This window comes from Aplosporella prunicola (assembly GCF_010093885.1).
Source record: "Aplosporella prunicola CBS 121167 unplaced genomic scaffold K452scaffold_74, whole genome shotgun sequence".
Classification (NCBI taxonomy): Eukaryota; Fungi; Ascomycota; class Dothideomycetes; order Botryosphaeriales; family Aplosporellaceae; genus Aplosporella; species Aplosporella prunicola.
The window spans coordinates 1-15483 of record NW_022983602.1 but is presented as its reverse complement, the minus strand read 5'-3'; the positions used below and the strand labels follow the sequence as shown (position 1 = coordinate 15483).

The following is a 15483-nucleotide window of genomic DNA, read 5'->3' as shown; positions in this document are numbered from 1 at the left end:
CTGTTGCTCAGCACTTAGTCTGGTCAGGTCGTTCAAGTCGTTCAGATTAAAAAAAAAAAAAAAAAAAAAAAAACAGCACACGAAAACGCTAGGGCTAGTGTCGGAGTTGGTTGCTGTCGGGTGCTGTGCTGTGCTGTGCGGTGCGGCGTGTATATGTTCTTAGCGTTGGCGCTGCGGAGTCTGTGTGGTTTGGGGGCGGGGCTGGCTTTGCTGGCTATGCTGGCTTTTTTTCATTTTCGGTTTCGGTTTTTTGGGTTTGCGGCTGTGGGGGTGGTGGTGGTGGTGGTGGTGGTTCTGGTTGTATTGTTGTACTGTATCATTATCACATCTCGTTTTTGGTGGGTTGTGCTTTGTGAGTGAGTGCTCGCTGCTTCGAGAATGGCCAAAAAAAGGTCTAGCAAGGACAGACGACGAGGGGTGAAAGTGCGTGTAATCCGCACCGAGGATCCAGGTAAAACGTTAAACAAACACAGCAGCGGTCGATGGGGGTTGATGTTTATGTTTATTTACCGCCAAACTACCACCACCACCACCACCACAACTACAACAGCAGCAGTCTCTAATCAAACAGACACACACATACACGCACCCTTTCCCCCCCTTACCCTCCTCCCCCTTCAACACAACCGCACACGGCCTTATCGATAGCCCCCCCTCCCAAAAGGTTCTATAGATTATCTATCTACCTATCTAAGTTATCAGCTCCTCCTATCGGCTCATCCTATCAGCTATCTGTTATCACAATCACGCACGCCGATCACACAAGCGATCGATCAGCTGCGCATCCCCGAGTGCCCCGAGCCCCGAGGGTAGATTAGGTAGGTGGGGGCCGAGAGCGTTAATCGATAACCATAACTATAACTACCTGACCCTGTCCGTCCTGCACTAAGAGTAAGTAAGCCGTAGGTCGTGTGTAGAAGCGCGTGGGTTGTTGTTGTTCTGGGTTTAGATGTAAGGATGCTGTACAGTATGTACTTTGTCCGTGGTGCTGTGTTTCTGGAAGAGGGCTGGGAGTGACTCTCTACTCCCTACTCAGTGAGTTCTTGTCTGGATCTACGAGTTGGGCTCGTGGGTCAGTGTGGTTGTTTACGAGAGCCTGTAACTTAGCAATCCCACCAACTCTCTGATTGTAGTAGACGGACAGACAGATATGCACGTCAAGCAAAAAGCAGACCGCAGACTTGGAACAAGGAAAACACCATCCATTTGACTTTTATGATTCGCCTCGGCGCGCGCACCCAGCCCAAAAAGCCGGGCGCGCGCGCCTTTACCGCCGCCAGAGTAGAGCCAGAGCCAAGGCCAAGGCCAACGCCACCGTTCCCGCCCAAGTCGACGCCTCTCCCGCCACCGTCGCCAGCAAGCAAGGGTAAGTAAGTAGTGTGTAGTAGCAGCCTTAGGTAGTGCCGTCGCATGCCCCCTCCCATTCCGTCCCGGTCGCGCCATGCCCGTCCCTGTACGTACGTAGGACTAGGTATCTGAGTTGCATGTGTTTTGTGTATGTGTGAAAAGAGAAGCAAAGAGCAAGTCAAAGAAGGTCCGTGGGGGAGAAAAAGGAGAAAAAGCCGAAGAAAAAAGTAAAGTGAAGGTGGGTAATGAAGGGCGGTGCCGCAAAATGCGGTCGCGCGCGAACAGAGAGAAGCGTGGAAGGAGAGGTGGGGAGGGAGAGAAGGCGCTGGAAGAAATGAAATCAAGAAGAGGCAAGAAGTAGCAAGCTGCAAATCCCATCCATCGGTCATATTTCGAATACGCTCGTCAGTTCGACCACGTGCTGTTTGCTGTGGTGGAGAGCTTGAGACCGAAAAAAGAAAGGGGACTCGGGCCGAGCGCGCCGGCCGGTTCTTTTTTATCCGACCCGAACTTGTTTTCCATGGCGTACCGAGGAATGGAACGGAATTGCGGATTCAATACGCAGCAGAGAAGGCGGCGGGAAGCGGCGGTAACGCCTGTCGTAGTAGCCGGATATCAGACATTATTAAGGTATGATGAGGTGAGCTTGATCGTCGTGCGTGCGCGCGCCGGCGCCAGAGGGCGACGATCGAGGGGGAAGACCAAAGACCGCGTGCGAGGTAGAAGGGAGAAAGAGAGAAAGGACTCTCTCATGCCTTCCGAAAGGGCAACGCCGGTCTGGGATTTTGTGCGGGCAGAGGTGGAAAAACGCACGTGAAAGACATCGTCAGGTATCGCTCTGCAGAAAAGGACAAACGACAGGAATTTCAAGAAGCAGCTGCAACAACAACAACAACATTAGTTGGACTGCGAGGGTGTCGACAGAGGCGTCGACGCCGCGCTCTCATCGACAATGTCTGACAAGCGCATCTTCTTCTGCCGCGGGCCGTCGCGGTACTCGGACAACTCGGCCTCGAGCTCCTCGATGCGGCGCTTAAGATCGGCCTCGCGGGCTTGGCTTTGTTCGAGGCCGGCGCGCAGACGGTTTTCGGCGTCGCGAGCAAGGGTTTCGTCGGTGCGGGCGCGCTGCTCGCTCTGCTCGAGCTCGGCGACGCGGCCGCGGAACAAGTCATTAATGACCTCGAGCTCGCTGACGCGCGTCTTGAGCGACGTGTTTGTGTTGGCGAGACCGTCGTAGGTCATGGGTGGCTCGAGGTGGGCGCCATTGATGCTGCTAGCCGAGGGCGAGGGCTGGCGGTGGTGCAGGGCAAAGGCGGGCAGCGACGACGAGTGGAATTCGTGGCCGTTGAGGGTGACGCCGTCGAACATGTGCTGGGGCGCAATGTTGGAGGGGTGGTGCAGACCGGGGGTGCCAGTGCGCGACAGCGGCGACGCCGATCGTTCCGAGGCGGCGGACGACATCTTCTGCGACGTGCGTCGGTGGTTCAGCGCGTCGATGGGCGGCGTGCCGGCCTGGGCGCGCATGTGGTCGAGGCCATTGTGGTCGGGGTGAGAGTGGGGGGGAGGCTGGGAGTGTCAGAGAGAAGGTCAATCGAATTGAAGAAGGGAGAGAGGATACCTTCTTCTTGGGCGCCTGGCCCGACGTCTTGACGCGGTTGCGGCTTTTGATCACGTCGGTCTTGAGGCTTATCGGGCGCGGACGGCCGTGCAGCTTGAGGAAGAGGCCGCAGGCGTTGCAGAGGACGGAGCCAACCTCATCGCGGCGCCACAGGGGAGTGGTGCTCGTGGTGCAGTTCTGGCAGATGGGCTGTTGGTTGTTGTCAGCGAGCGTGGCCATGGCGTGGATTTGGTGTTGACGACTGATAAGAGATGGATAAGCTGGGCGGGCGGAGCGAAACGACGAAGAAAAAGAGATTTCGCTGGTTGGTTGGCCGGCGCTCCCGCCCGCCGGGATCGATCAACTCACCGGACTCTGGCCCCCCGATGCGGCAGGTGCGGACGTCGCATACGCCCCGATGCGCCTGAAATGTCTCTTGTCGTCGCCCGTCAGCGATGCCAGCCCGGGCAGCTGTACGCTCTGCTGCGAGTGCGGCGACGCCGACGCTGCCCGCGAGATGCTCAGGCCGATCGACGGCAGCGACGGCCGGTCGTCGAGCGGCGGCAAGTCGCGATCCGACAGCGACGACGCCGGCCGGTAGCCATCCATGGCCGCCGGCCGGTTGAGCAACGAAATGGCGAGTGCGGAAGCCGTGGCGGGCGATTGGGCGACGTGGGAGAAACGCGGGTGGGCGCTTCTCTCACTCTTCAAAAAAAAAGGTTTGGGTTGGTTGGACGAAGGAGCGACTTTGGGCCAAAGGAGCGACAGGGTGGTGGGATGAAAGGAAAGGCAAGAGTGGGCAGTGGACAGAGGGCAGAGAGTCGCAGCAGAGAGAGAGAGCTCTCGTGGATAAGGGGCACGCAGTCCAAGCCAGGGATGCGATAGAAGGGCCATCGTCCCCAGCGCCCGCCGTTCTAAATTTGGGGCCTCATCTGTGCTTCTCTTCGTTGCACAATTTCCAGATGGCGGCGGCTTGGGCGGCGCATCTACAAGAGTACAGATAGGAATCTATACATGTGTCGCTGGGGGGTGGAGCGCGCCACCCTCGACGCCCCAAGGGGCCGTCGCCATGGTTTATTTCTGCTACCCGCGCAGGGCTGCGGCACCTCCCATCGTGATAACGAACGATACCACTACGGATGTCGGATCTCCCGAAAGGCGCGCACGCACGCCCATGCCGCCAATCGATAGCTGCTTCAGGGGTAGCTCCACCGTTTATTAAAACCCCAGAATCCTTCGTATCACTGTCTTGGCGATCTCCAGCCTTTTGCTCTATCCGCGACGTCACCTCAAGTGGCCGTTTCAGCGGGAAGTTAGTAGCAAGTAGTAGTCAAGACGCCGCATCCGAAGTGGCTTGTTACAGTATTGATGATGAATGACGATGATGATGATGATTATTTTACATTGTGCGACTGCGACGATGGCTGCTCATGCTCATCTCTGTCCTTAGTACTTCGTACTACATAGCACCCCCTTGTCCTTGTCGCTCCGTTGGCCGGGATGATGGCGCAAAGCAGGGACAATGACATGGCCCGGCCAGACCCCTTTTCGCGCGGTGCGTGAAAGAGCCACCGATCTATCTGAGCCGCGCGCGATTGGCTGCGGCTGCCGAAGCAAGCCAGCGCACGTCAATCCCCCGTCATGCCCGCCCCGAACCCCCGATCCCCCCGACCGTCCGACGCCAGCTTGCAGTTGAGGCTCTGCCCCTCCACCCACGCCTCGTGCCCGCCGACACCATGCCCAAAGGCAGGCCCGTCCCCAGCTCCGGCTATGCCCGCATTGCCCAGGTCGAGGAGGAGGAGGAGGAGGAGCATGACCACTTCCTCGACGACTCGTCTGGCGACGAAGACCCCTACCGCGCCCAGCCCACCCTCTCCTCCACCGCGCCTCAGTTCGCCCCGATCCAGCCCCGCCGCCATGGCCGCATGACCTCGGACGTCTCGCCCTCGCGGCGCAGGCCGTACGGCGGCCGCCTGCGCAGCAACTCGGGCGTCGACATCAAAGCCATCAACGCGCGGCTCGAGCGCTGGGCTGACGAAATCGCCTCCAAGTTCAAGCGGCGCCGGGTGCGCGGCAAGACGCAGGAGGAGGAGCAGCTGGAGATACACCACTCGGTCTTTCAGGCCCCGGACTGGATTAGGCCTGCCACGGCGGAGCAGCTGGCCGAGTACGACAGCGCACAGGGCGACCGGCTCACCAAGCTGCAATTCGACGACATAGTCGAGAGCATTAGGGTTGCCATCGAGCTGGGTACCCACCCCAAGATGATATCGCAGGGCAGCTCCGGCAGCTACTTTGCGCGCAACGCCAATGGCAAGGTCGTCGGTGTCTTTAAGCCCAAGGACGAGGAGCCTTACGCCTCGAGGAATCCCAAATGGACCAAATGGATACACCGCAACCTGTTCCCCTTCTTCTTCGGCAGAGCATGCCTGATACCCAATTTGAGTTACGTGTCGGAGGCCGCTGCTTACGTCCTGGACGCCCAGCTGCGACTGAACATTGTTCCCTACACCGACATTGTCTCATTCTCCTCCAAGTCTTTCTACTACGATTTTTGGGACCGCCGGGCGTTTTACAGGAAGAAGAAGCCTCTGCCTGAAAAGATTGGCAGTCTTCAGGTCTTCCTGAAAGGATACAAGGATGCCACCCAGTTTTTGAAGGAACACCCTTGGCCGGACCAGCACAACGGTGGCTTCAAGGCGGACCCCGCGCGAAGACGCAGAAAAAGGCGATGGGTGGAGGATTGCAGGCCGAGTGGCCCCGCTTCTGACGACGAAGACGAAGACTACCGGCCAAGCACCGCGGAAGAAGCCAACAACAGGCGTGATTTTTGGACGGAGCCTTTGCAACAATCGTTCCGCGAGCAGTTGGAGAAGCTGGTAATATTGGACTATATTATGCGGAATACGGACAGAGGCCTGGACAACTGGATGATCAGGATCGACAAGCAGACAGAGGAAGCTAGCATTGTCGCGGAGGCACCCAAGCATGATGGCATAACGAGAGACGAACCATACAAGCGCCGGGAGCAGATGGTCGCGACTAGCCGGTCTGGGACGCCGGCGAACAGCAAGAACAACAAGGACGGGCCTAGCGTGTCGCTGGGTGCCATCGACAACAGTTTGTCATGGCCCTGGAAGCATCCTGATGCCGTAAGTGCGCTGCAACGGATACACGTGGATAACAGCTAACGTATCGAAGTGGCGAAGCTACCCTTTTGGCTGGCTTTTCCTCCCTGTTTCCCTTATCGGCCAACCCTTTTCCGAAAACACACGACGCCACTTCTTGCCGTTGCTTACTTCCAAGCAATGGTGGGGCGATACGCAACTTGCGTTGCGCAATTGCTTCAGCCAAGATGCCGATTTCAAAGAGCGCATGTTTGCGCGCCAAATGGCTGTCATGAAAGGTCAAGCGTGGAACGTTGTTGAAACGCTCAAGACTCCTGATCACGGCCCGCTGGAGTTGACTCGGCGTGCTCGAGTCTGCGTCTGGGACGACCTTGTCGACATTCCCGTCGCGGTACCACTGCAGCGGCCGAGCATGGAGATGCGCAAGCACGAGGATGTTCTGCGGGCACGGGAGCAGCAGGAAGAAATGGACATCAGTTCGGCGCTGGCCAGCTCGGCGCCTAACACGCCGCAGCACTACGACCTTCTGGGGCTCGGCGAGTCGCCGGCGGGCGGCAACCGCTTCAACATATCGAGGCAGCTGGACGCACGGTCCGACGCCGACGCAGCGTCGCTGCGGTCGGTGCACTCTCCGCGCATCCCGCCCGCCAAGACTCGTATGAGCTACGACGGCCCGCCTCGTCTGCTGCGCGCTGCCAGCCCGAAGGGCCGGCGTCGCAACTTCAGCTTCAGCGTTCGCGGCAACAACGGCGTCGACATAGCAGAGGCCGATGCCGAGGGCGATCTGGGCTATGCGGCGGCAGAGGATATGGAGGACCACAGGAAGAAGGTCATTGTCGAAAGGCTTGAGACGGTCAAGAGCAAGAACCCGGTGTTCACCTGGTGTTGAGCGAAGACGGGATGGGGATGGGAGGAATCATGCTGCTGTTTTTACTTTTGGTATCGCACGGAGGTGTTTTATGTCTGCCTGTTTGTGCCAACGCTTTGATGAAAGACGGTATATTTGGTGCCGGATGGAAATGATGAGCGGGGAGGCGTTTCTTATAGTGTCGATGATTCGGTTGTATACCTTTGAGGCAGGGGATATGAGCCAAAAAACTGAATATGAATGCACGGAGGTGATGGGGTCAAGGTTTGCCGGGAGTATTTTTTTATCATCGCGGCTGTTTTATCGCGACTGCTTTACTATACAGAGCATCAAGCAGTGAGCAGCATGATCGAGTGCACGCAGCAAAATGTGGCGGCTAGGCCCAAATGGGGTTTAGCGTGGAGCTGCTCTCGGGCTTGAGGCAGCAACCGACGTGATTCGAATCAAAGCATCATGCCTTCCTTCCTTCTCCAGCCCGCGCTGCTTTGACTGAAACTTTGAGCGCTCACTTTCACAGCACTGCAGTCACATGTCTCCTGCGTTTTAACGCACCCGCCGACAACACCAAATCTTCTCGCCGATCTTCCTTCCCTCCTCGACACGCTTGCTTCACATGACAGCGCGTCCCTAGTCACGCCTTGTCCCTCTTTCCCTTTGGCTAGCTGCTGCCGCGCCTTGCACAACTTCATCGAGTAGCCTTTGGAGGTCTCGTCTGCTACTGGCTTTTCCCCCGACTAAGCCTTGCCGCGATATGAACCCTGCTCAGCTGCTCAACCCAAAAGCCTTCAAGAAAAGCAATGGTACTTCTTCAGCCTTTTATTGCCTCTTCTCGCCTTCTGTCACCTCAACTATCTTCACTTCTCCGCTCGCCAGACACCATGGCGACTAATCAAGACCAACTTTCTTCACCTTCCGATACCAGCATGACTTTGCCTCCGTCTGACACAGCCACTCTGCCGTCAACGCCACCGTCCGAATCATCACAGCCCGCTGCATCCACTGCAGCTGAACTTGATCCAGCCTTGTCCGAACAGCAGCTAACTTCCGAAGGTCGCGCATCGCCCCGTGTTTCGCAAGAAGGTCAGAGCACACCACCAGTGAGGCCGCAGTTTGACCCCAATGCTCTATTGAATCCCAAGGCCCCAGCGAAGCGTCCTCATGAAACGGATGGACTTGGCCAAGATGACTTGGTGCAGCCATCCGATCTTGGCATGGGCTCAATGATAGAGCGCATGCATGGTGTTCAGCGTCGCGAAGACCAACCAGCTAAAAAACCAAGACTAGACCATGACACTAACAGCCAGAAAGCGGATTTCAAAGGTGCCGGACAAGGAACTGTCTTGAGTGAGTACGTCACTTCTCAACAAGAGCAGAGCAAGAAAGACAGCCGCCCAACAAGGGAGGTCGTTGACCTCACTGCCGATGATGACGAGGACATTGTACTTGTCAAAGACGCTGGTGCTGAGGAAGTCGTTTTGGGCCGGCTTGAGGGCCCTATTGTCCATTGCCACATCGTGCCGGGCATGAAGCATGGCGCGTTCCAGGGCAGCAGCAGTGTGTGGCCTGCTATCGACGTCCAGCTTGTCAGGAATCCCAGTGGACACGACTACAACGTTTCTGTCTTTGACGCCACCAAGACAGCTTTTGGTAAACTGGATATCAGGACGGCCATGGGACTGGTGCCACTCATAGATGCGTCCGCTGCCATCAATCTTCGGATCAAGGCTCGCCTCCCTCCTCGTAAAAAGAAGGCTGCACCTTGGACCCCTTGCTCTGATGCACTTCCGGTTGACATACATCTATTCGCTCCACGAAAACATGCCAAGAACATCGGAAAAGCTTTGAGTCAGAAGCAGCTGTGGCTCCGCGATCCCAATATTCCTCGCCTTGGAGTACCGTACTTCAACCCCCATGTGCCTACTACATCTTCGGTACCTTTGAGCACTAGCCGTCAACAGGGATCCAGCTACACCTTCGTAGCGCGGACCCAGGAGGAAGTTCGCTCAGATGTCATCAGCATGTTTGATTCGCTTACCAAGTCTGGAGAACTTCCGCAGATGGAACAGCCCGCTACAATTAAGACTCCACTCCTCCTTCATCAGCAACAGGGCCTGCACTTTATGACATCTAGAGAGATGGATGATAGCGAGGGTGACGGTCAAAAGGAAAGCGCCTCGCTCTGGAAGCCGAAGACTAAGAGGAACGGCCAAAAGTTTTACTACAACATAATCACAGGTCAGGAATCACGGGCAAGGCCGGCATCCATCCGCGGTGGTATACTTGCGGATATGATGGGCCTCGGCAAAACATTGAGTATCTTGTCTCTAGTTTCCGCGACGAAGGGAGAGTCTTACGAATGGGCAAAAAAGTCTCCTCCCCAAACGCCTGGTCAGCCACTACTCAAGCTCAATACGAGGGCAACGCTTCTCATATGTCCACTCAGCACCGTTGCCAATTGGCAGGAACAGATCAACGCGCATGTTGCCCAGGGTTCTATGAACCTTTACGTCTATCATGGTCAGCCAAGGGCATCGACACCCGAAGAACTGAAAGATTACGACATTGTCATCACTACGTACCATGTCGTCGCTTCTGAGTTCAATTCCGGCAAGCCGTTGTCGTTGATAAATTGGTTTCGCATCGTCTTGGATGAAGCCCACATGATACGGAGCCAGAGCACGAAACAGTCGATCGCTACCTGTGCTCTGCATGCGCAACGCCGATGGGCCGTTACCGGTACACCTGTGCAGAACCGACTGGACGATTTGGGCGCGTTGATCAAATTTTTGAGAATCAAGCCGTTCGACGACAAGGGTGGATTTGCGCAATACATTCTTACGCCCTTCAAGAACGCAGATCCTGACATCTTGCCAAAGCTACGGATTCTTGTTGATTCTATCACTCTACGCCGTCTCAAGGACCGTATCAATCTCCCTCCTAGGCACGATAAACTTGTGCGCCTCAAGTTCTCTGCAGAAGAGGGAAAACTCTACGACTTTTTTGCAAGAGATGCTGCGGCTAAGATGTCCGCCATGGCCAGCGGCAGGGAGAAGTTGGCGAAGAACCAAATGGGCCACATCCTCCGCGTGATGGGCCGGCTGCGCATGATTTGCGCACACGGTGCGGAACTCCTTGGAGAGGAGGATATGAAGCTCACTGAGGGTTTGAGCTATGGCAATGCCATCGAGCTCGGTGATGACGACGAAGAAGAAGAAGAAAAGCCCGCTCTCACTCCAAAGCAAGCTTACGATATGCTGCATCTACTTAGAGAGAGCGACATGAACCACTGCGGCATCTGTGATACTGTAATCGGGAACAATGACCTCTCGGAGAGCGATGACGATGCTGCAAGGGACAGCAAGGGCACAATGGGGTATATGACGCCCTGCTACCAGATTGTTTGTCCGACCTGTCTACCTGAATTCAGGGAGCGTGTCAAGCCGAGAATGGCGGGTGGCAATTACATGAACTGCCCGTTGTGCGACAGCTACGCCCGCATGTCCCTTTTCCAGCTCAGCCAAGACGAAGCAGACAAGGACGAAGAGGCACGCCTCCGTGTTCGCGATAACCCCCGTCTGGCAAAGCAACTGGGCCGTTACGGTGGACCGCATACCAAAGTTAAGGCACTCATCCACGATCTCCTGGAAAGCAGAGCTTGGAATGAGGCGCACCCTGACGAGCCTCCGATCAAGAGCGTCGTCTTCTCAGGCTGGACCTCCTACCTCGACCTAATCTCGATCGCGCTCGAAGACGAGCATTTCACGTATACGCGCCTGGACGGTACCATGTCACGTAAAAAGCGCAAAGACGCGCTCGACGCGTTTCGCGATGATACCACGGTGCAGATCATGTTGATCTCGATCGCAGCGGGCGGCTTGGGCCTGAACTTGACGTCTGGATCGCGCGCCTACGTTATGGAGCCGCAGTACAACCCAGCGGCGGAGGCTCAGGCCGTGGACCGCGTGCACCGTCTCGGACAGAAGCGCGAGGTCACGATCACGCGCTTCATCATGGAAAACAGCTTTGAGGAAAAGATGCTGGAGCTGCAGGAGAAGAAGAAGGATCTTGCGGACTTGTCGATGAACCGGAACGCGAAGCTTGATCGAGAGGAGGCGGCGCGGAAGAGGCTTGAGGATCTAAGAAGCTTGTTCCGCTGAGCGGGGCCAGCTACGATGTGGCTTGGTCGTCAGCTCTACTCATGAGCTTACCATTTATCTACTTGTTCCGCTCTTCGTTCCCTGAGCGGACAAAGGAGAGAAGACGGAGTCCGGAGGATCATTTAGGACGGGATATTGCTTGCGGCGGTTTTGATTTGCTCATCTGCATGGTTGGAGGCTCAGATTGGGCTTTTCGTACCTCTTTCCTACTTATACTTTCTCTCATCTCTTTTCATTCCCTTCTAACCCACATAAGAGCATTTACGGCGGCGGCGAGTTAAATGCTCTTACCCTTCTTTTGGCTTGGCTTCCATCATTCGTTAATGACTTTTGAGCAGCTGGTGAGGATACCCTTTCTGCGAAGATGGATCTACGGTACGTAAGGGGAGTGGAGGTTTCATGCATGGAGGAAATCCTTTCGAGTTAGGGGTTGAGTTGAGATCTTCGAAGCCCCGAGCGGTGCTTGCGGCGATGTGGTTTGCTTAGATCTCTTATTGCTTGCTTTGTTATGGCGAACATTTCATATAGGTGGGGTCCAGGAATTGATACGCTTGAAGCGATTTGATTTTTGGGTGCAGTGCCGTGAGAATGGTAGTTGATCACGCTATGCCCATTAAATCGTGAAGACCCTCCGCTGTGGTGCAACCCGGCGCACTAGTAGCGGACCCACAGACGCGTGCATGCGCGTTCGCGCGTCATAGGCAGGCACCAACGCGTCACCCGGATCAGACTTCACCACCGAAAGCTTCGACCTACCCAAAAGCAGTTACACCAATATACCTACCCACCGGTACTGCGCGCTCCACGAAACGACGATTACGCGAGAACTTACACGGCCGTACACGACCCCGGCTCACGATCACTCACGATCACGCACGACTGCGCACAACCGAACACGACCCACAGACAGGCCATGGGCTAAGCGCGCGCAATGGCAGCCACAATCAAAGCCATCGAAGGGCGCTCCGTTCACCAAATCCAAGCCGGCCAAGTCATCGTCGACCTAAACTCAGTAGTCAAAGAGCTCGTAGAGAACAGTCTGGACGCCGGGGCCAGCAGCATCGAGATACGGTTCAAGAACAACGGGCTGGACGGGCTCGAAGTGCAGGACAACGGGACGGGCATCTCGCCCGCGGACTACGGGTCGGTGGCGCTGAAGCACCAGACGTCGAAGCTGGCGAGCTATGGCGACTTGGACACGCTGCAGACGTTTGGGTTCCGCGGCGAGGCGCTGTCGAGCCTGTGCGCGGTTGCGCGGGTGAGCGTCGTCACGGCGAGGAAAGAGGATGGGGCCCGCGGTGCGAGGCTGGAGTTTGAGGCTTCGGGACAGTTGAAGAGCACGGCTGTTGCGGCGGCGCAGAAGGGCACGCTGGTTGGCGTCGAGGGCTTGTTTGAAAAATTGCCGGTTAGGAGGAGGGAGCTGGAAAAGAATATTAAGAGGGAGTATGGCAAGGTACTAGGGCTGCTGCATGCGTACGCGTGCGTGAGCACGGGAGTCCGCTTCGCGGTTAGCAATCATGCCGCGAAGGGGAAGAAGGCCGTCGTTTTCTCGACGAAGGCGAACCCGACCACACGAGAGAACATCGCGAACGTGTACGGTGCGAAGACGCTGGCGGCGCTCATCCCGCTAGATTTAGACCTCGAGATGACGCCCACGTCCACTACCACCACCACCTCCTCTGCATCCCACACCGCCGTCCACATCGTCGGCCACATATCGCGCCCCGTCGTCGGCGAAGGCCGGCAGACGCCCGACCGGCAGCTCTTCTTCGTGAACTCGCGCCCGTGCGCCCTCCCCCAGGTCTCGAAAGCTGTCAACGAGGTCTACAAGTCCTTCAATGTCACGCAGTCGCCGTTCGTGTTCGCGGACCTGCGCCTCGATACCGCCGCTTACGACGTCAATGTCTCGCCTGACAAGCGCACCATCCTGCTGCATGACCAAACGGCGCTGCTGGATGCACTGAAGGATGCGTTGGCGAAGCTGTTCGAGGCTCATGACCAGAGTGTGCCGCAGGCACAGTCGCAGCTGGGAGGTGCGAGGAAGGGCGCGTTGTCGCAGTTTAAGCCGCTGAGTTTTGTGAGGCAAGCTTCTTCGGCTGCGCGAGATGCGGAGGCGCAGCGGACCACGCCTGCTGTTGATGATGATAGGGGAGAGGACAACGAGGAGCTGCCTGCATCTAGTGCGCCAGTGGAGCGAAATGGCTCGTCTATCAGCCTGATCCAGCAGTTTGCGGGAAGGAATGCCACGGATAGGAGTCAGTTGCCTGCGCGCAAATCCTCGGCTTCAAAGAGCAGGACAGAGTCGCCAGACACGCAAAGCGGCGCGGAGACCGCTCAAAAGGACGGGGAACAGGTCCGGCCAGAACAGCAAAATGACCAGTCTGCAATGGACATTGACGACGCCGCCGACACCGCCGACAACACCACTCCCTCCGCACCCACCACGCCCGCCGCCGTCTCCCTCCACGTCCAAGACTTCAACGCCCGCCTCGCAAGCCAACAACAACACCACCGCACACCTTCCCCACATCCATTCCGCACCCCCTCCCAAGGCCCCACAACAACCTCCACCGCCGAATCACCAATCACAGTGCTCGCCCCTCCCTCCTCCCAGCGCCAAACCTCACCCAAACCCCTCATCAATGCCTTCGACCGCATGCGGCCCAAGCGCGCGCCTCCAGGCTCCGAAACAGCGACTATTACGATTGGCGACAACACTACGACGATGACGATCGGTACTCCGCCGAGCTTTAAGCGCCGCAGAGTTCATACCCCGAGGTATGATCTGGATGGCGGGGTTTTGCCGTCGCCTGTGAAGGGGAAAGGGAGGCGCGATGGGGTTGGGGTTGGGGGTGGAGAGACGATGGGCGGGTTCATGAGTGCGTTGAGGGCTTTTGCGGCGCCGGGGACGCAGGGGGAGGGAGAGGAGGAGGGGAGTCAAGACGAGGATGGTGAGGGTAGGGAGAGGTTAAGGTGGCAGGCGAGGCGGCGGAAGGAGGAGGAAGACGACGAAGGGGAGAAGGAGGACGAGAGGTCGGACGCTGAAGACGCAAGCAGGAGTGCTTCGCCTATGCGGGATGGAGAGACGTCGAGAAAAGAAGCCCAAGGCCGTATCTTTCCCGATGACAGCGACAGCGAAATGGACGAAAGGTCCGACGCGCCTGCCGTTCATAACCGCCGCCACGAGAAAGACGGCTCTCCGCTGTTTGTGCAGCAGGATGAAGATGAGGATGATGACGATGGTGAAGAGGAAGAAGAAGCGCGGAACAGTCACGATCATGACAACCACGACCACGATCACGACGACGAATACCTCGACGAAGCCACCAAAAAAGCGCGCGAAGACGCCCGCGTCGCAGCCATGATCGCCAAAGCCGAAGAAGCAGCCACCCGCCCCACTCACGACACGCTGCGCCGCGCAACCAACGCGCTCAAGAGCAGCGCACGGAAAAACGCGCCGTTGCGGCTTGCTCAGCGCTTGAATGCATCCACGGCGCAGATCGAGCAAGCGTTGGCGCGGCTGGGTGAGCTGGTGGGAGGGGATGGGGATGCGGATGTGGATGCGGAGGGTGAGTGTGAAGGTGATGCGAGCCTGCCGGAGAGCGCAGAGGAGAAGCTCGCCCTCACGGTGTCGAAGCGCGATTTTGCACGCATGCGCGTCGTCGGGCAGTTTAATCTCGGCTTCATCCTCGCTGTGCGGCCTGCTTCGCACGCCCAAACGCAAACCCAAGGCGCCAGCAGCAGCAGCAGCAGCGCAGCAGCCGACGAGCTCTTCATCATCGACCAGCACGCCTCAGACGAAAAAGTAAACTTTGAGCGGCTCGCGTCAACCACGGTGCTAGAGCCTCAGCGACTGGTCCGCCCCCTACGTCTGGATTTCACGGCTTTAGAGGAGGAGATTATCCAGGATAACGCGGCCGCGTTCGCCGCCAATGGCTTCTTGCTCGACGTCGATACCACTGGCGATGAGCCGGTCGGCCAGCGCTGCCGCTTGCTGGGCTTGCCGCTGAGCCGGGAGACGGTGTTTGGGGTGCCGGACTTGGAGGAGCTGGTTGCGCTGCTGGGGGAGGGGGAGGAGGGCGAGGCTGCTGAGGCCGGCGGCGCCGTTCCTTTGGTGTCTGGTGCTGGTGGTAACGGTGGGGCTGGGGTTGGGGCTGCTGGTGCAGCACCAAAGCACATTCCTCGCCCGGCGAAGGTTCGCCGCATGCTTGCGAGCCGCGCGTGCAGGAGCAGCATCATGGTCGGGAAGACGCTGACGCCGCGCCAGATGCGTGGCGTGCTGGATCGCATGGGCGGGATTGATAAACCCTGGAATTGTCCGCATGGGCGGCCGACGATGAGGCATTTGGCTAGGCTGGGCGAGTGGAGGGCTGCTTGGGGTGAGGG

General features: G+C 57.6%; 6 protein-coding genes across 6 annotated transcripts; 5 read left to right on the top strand and 1 right to left on the bottom strand.

Moving 5' to 3' along the window:
• Positions 1 to 48: 48 nt before the first annotated feature.
• Positions 49 to 649, top strand: K452DRAFT_292891 (uncharacterized protein; the record flags this gene model as incomplete). Its single annotated transcript, XM_033541465.1, has 1 exon — positions 49 to 649. A coding segment is annotated over exon 1 (203 nt), but the record flags the coding sequence as incomplete, so codon positions are not given.
• A 267-nt stretch (positions 650 to 916) lies between these two features.
• Positions 917 to 1432, top strand: K452DRAFT_292889 (uncharacterized protein; the record flags this gene model as incomplete). Its single annotated transcript, XM_033541464.1, has 1 exon — positions 917 to 1432. A coding segment is annotated over exon 1 (155 nt), but the record flags the coding sequence as incomplete, so codon positions are not given.
• A 558-nt stretch (positions 1433 to 1990) lies between these two features.
• On the bottom strand, positions 1991 to 3452 carry K452DRAFT_158288 (uncharacterized protein). Its single transcript, XM_033535625.1, has 3 exons — positions 3319 to 3452; positions 2966 to 3154; positions 1991 to 2913 (listed from the first exon to the last, which is right to left on the bottom strand). The coding sequence occupies exons 1-3, from the start codon at positions 3352 to 3354 to the stop codon at positions 2245 to 2247; spliced, it is 894 nt and encodes a 297-aa protein (XP_033391575.1). The 5' UTR covers positions 3355 to 3452; the 3' UTR covers positions 1991 to 2244.
• A 1308-nt stretch (positions 3453 to 4760) lies between these two features.
• K452DRAFT_260021 (uncharacterized protein) lies at positions 4761 to 7315 on the top strand. The gene is made up of 2 exons (XM_033538513.1): positions 4761 to 6096; positions 6146 to 7315. The coding sequence occupies exons 1-2, from the start codon at positions 4870 to 4872 to the stop codon at positions 6959 to 6961; spliced, it is 2043 nt and encodes a 680-aa protein (XP_033391574.1). The 5' UTR covers positions 4761 to 4869; the 3' UTR covers positions 6962 to 7315.
• Positions 7316 to 7531: 216 nt separating this feature from the next.
• On the top strand, positions 7532 to 11097 carry K452DRAFT_280884 (uncharacterized protein; the record flags this gene model as incomplete). The annotated part of the gene is made up of 3 exons (XM_033539474.1): positions 7532 to 7740; positions 7991 to 10313; positions 10368 to 11097. Exons 1-3 carry the CDS (start codon positions 7692 to 7694, stop codon positions 11095 to 11097), a joined length of 3102 nt encoding a protein of 1033 aa, XP_033391573.1. The 5' UTR covers positions 7532 to 7691.
• An 889-nt stretch (positions 11098 to 11986) lies between these two features.
• On the top strand, positions 11987 to 15483 carry K452DRAFT_354206 (uncharacterized protein). Its single transcript, XM_033545874.1, has 5 exons — positions 11987 to 13174; positions 13217 to 13861; positions 14012 to 14048; positions 14421 to 15318; positions 15365 to 15483. Exons 1-5 carry the CDS (start codon positions 12029 to 12031, stop codon positions 15435 to 15437), a joined length of 2799 nt encoding a protein of 932 aa, XP_033391572.1. The 5' UTR covers positions 11987 to 12028; the 3' UTR covers positions 15438 to 15483.

Bases quoted from the DNA above. Each gene is read 5' to 3' on its own strand.
- K452DRAFT_158288 (XM_033535625.1), bottom strand. From the start codon at position 3,354: ATGCGACGTCCGCACCTGCCGCATCGGGGGGCCAGA. The intron at 3,155-3,318 runs GTCCGGTGAGTT...AACAACCAACAG, and splicing joins TGCCGCATCGGGGGGCCAGA to CCCATCTGCCAGAACTGCAC. The intron at 2,914-2,965 runs GTATCCTCTCTC...TGACACTCCCAG, and splicing joins GCCAGGCGCCCAAGAAGAAG to CCTCCCCCCCACTCTCACCC.
- K452DRAFT_354206 (XM_033545874.1), top strand. From the start codon at position 12,029: ATGGCAGCCACAATCAAAGCCATCGAAGGGCGCTCCGTTCACCAAATC. The intron at 13,175-13,216 runs GTGAGGCAAGCT...GCGGAGGCGCAG, and splicing joins AGTTTAAGCCGCTGAGTTTT to CGGACCACGCCTGCTGTTGA. The intron at 15,319-15,364 runs GTGCAGGAGCAG...ACGCCGCGCCAG, and splicing joins CGCATGCTTGCGAGCCGCGC to ATGCGTGGCGTGCTGGATCG.
- K452DRAFT_260021 (XM_033538513.1), top strand. From the start codon at position 4,870: ATGACCTCGGACGTCTCGCCCTCGCGGCGCAGGCCGTACGGCGGCCGC. The intron at 6,097-6,145 runs GTAAGTGCGCTG...AACGTATCGAAG, and splicing joins CCTGGAAGCATCCTGATGCC to TGGCGAAGCTACCCTTTTGG.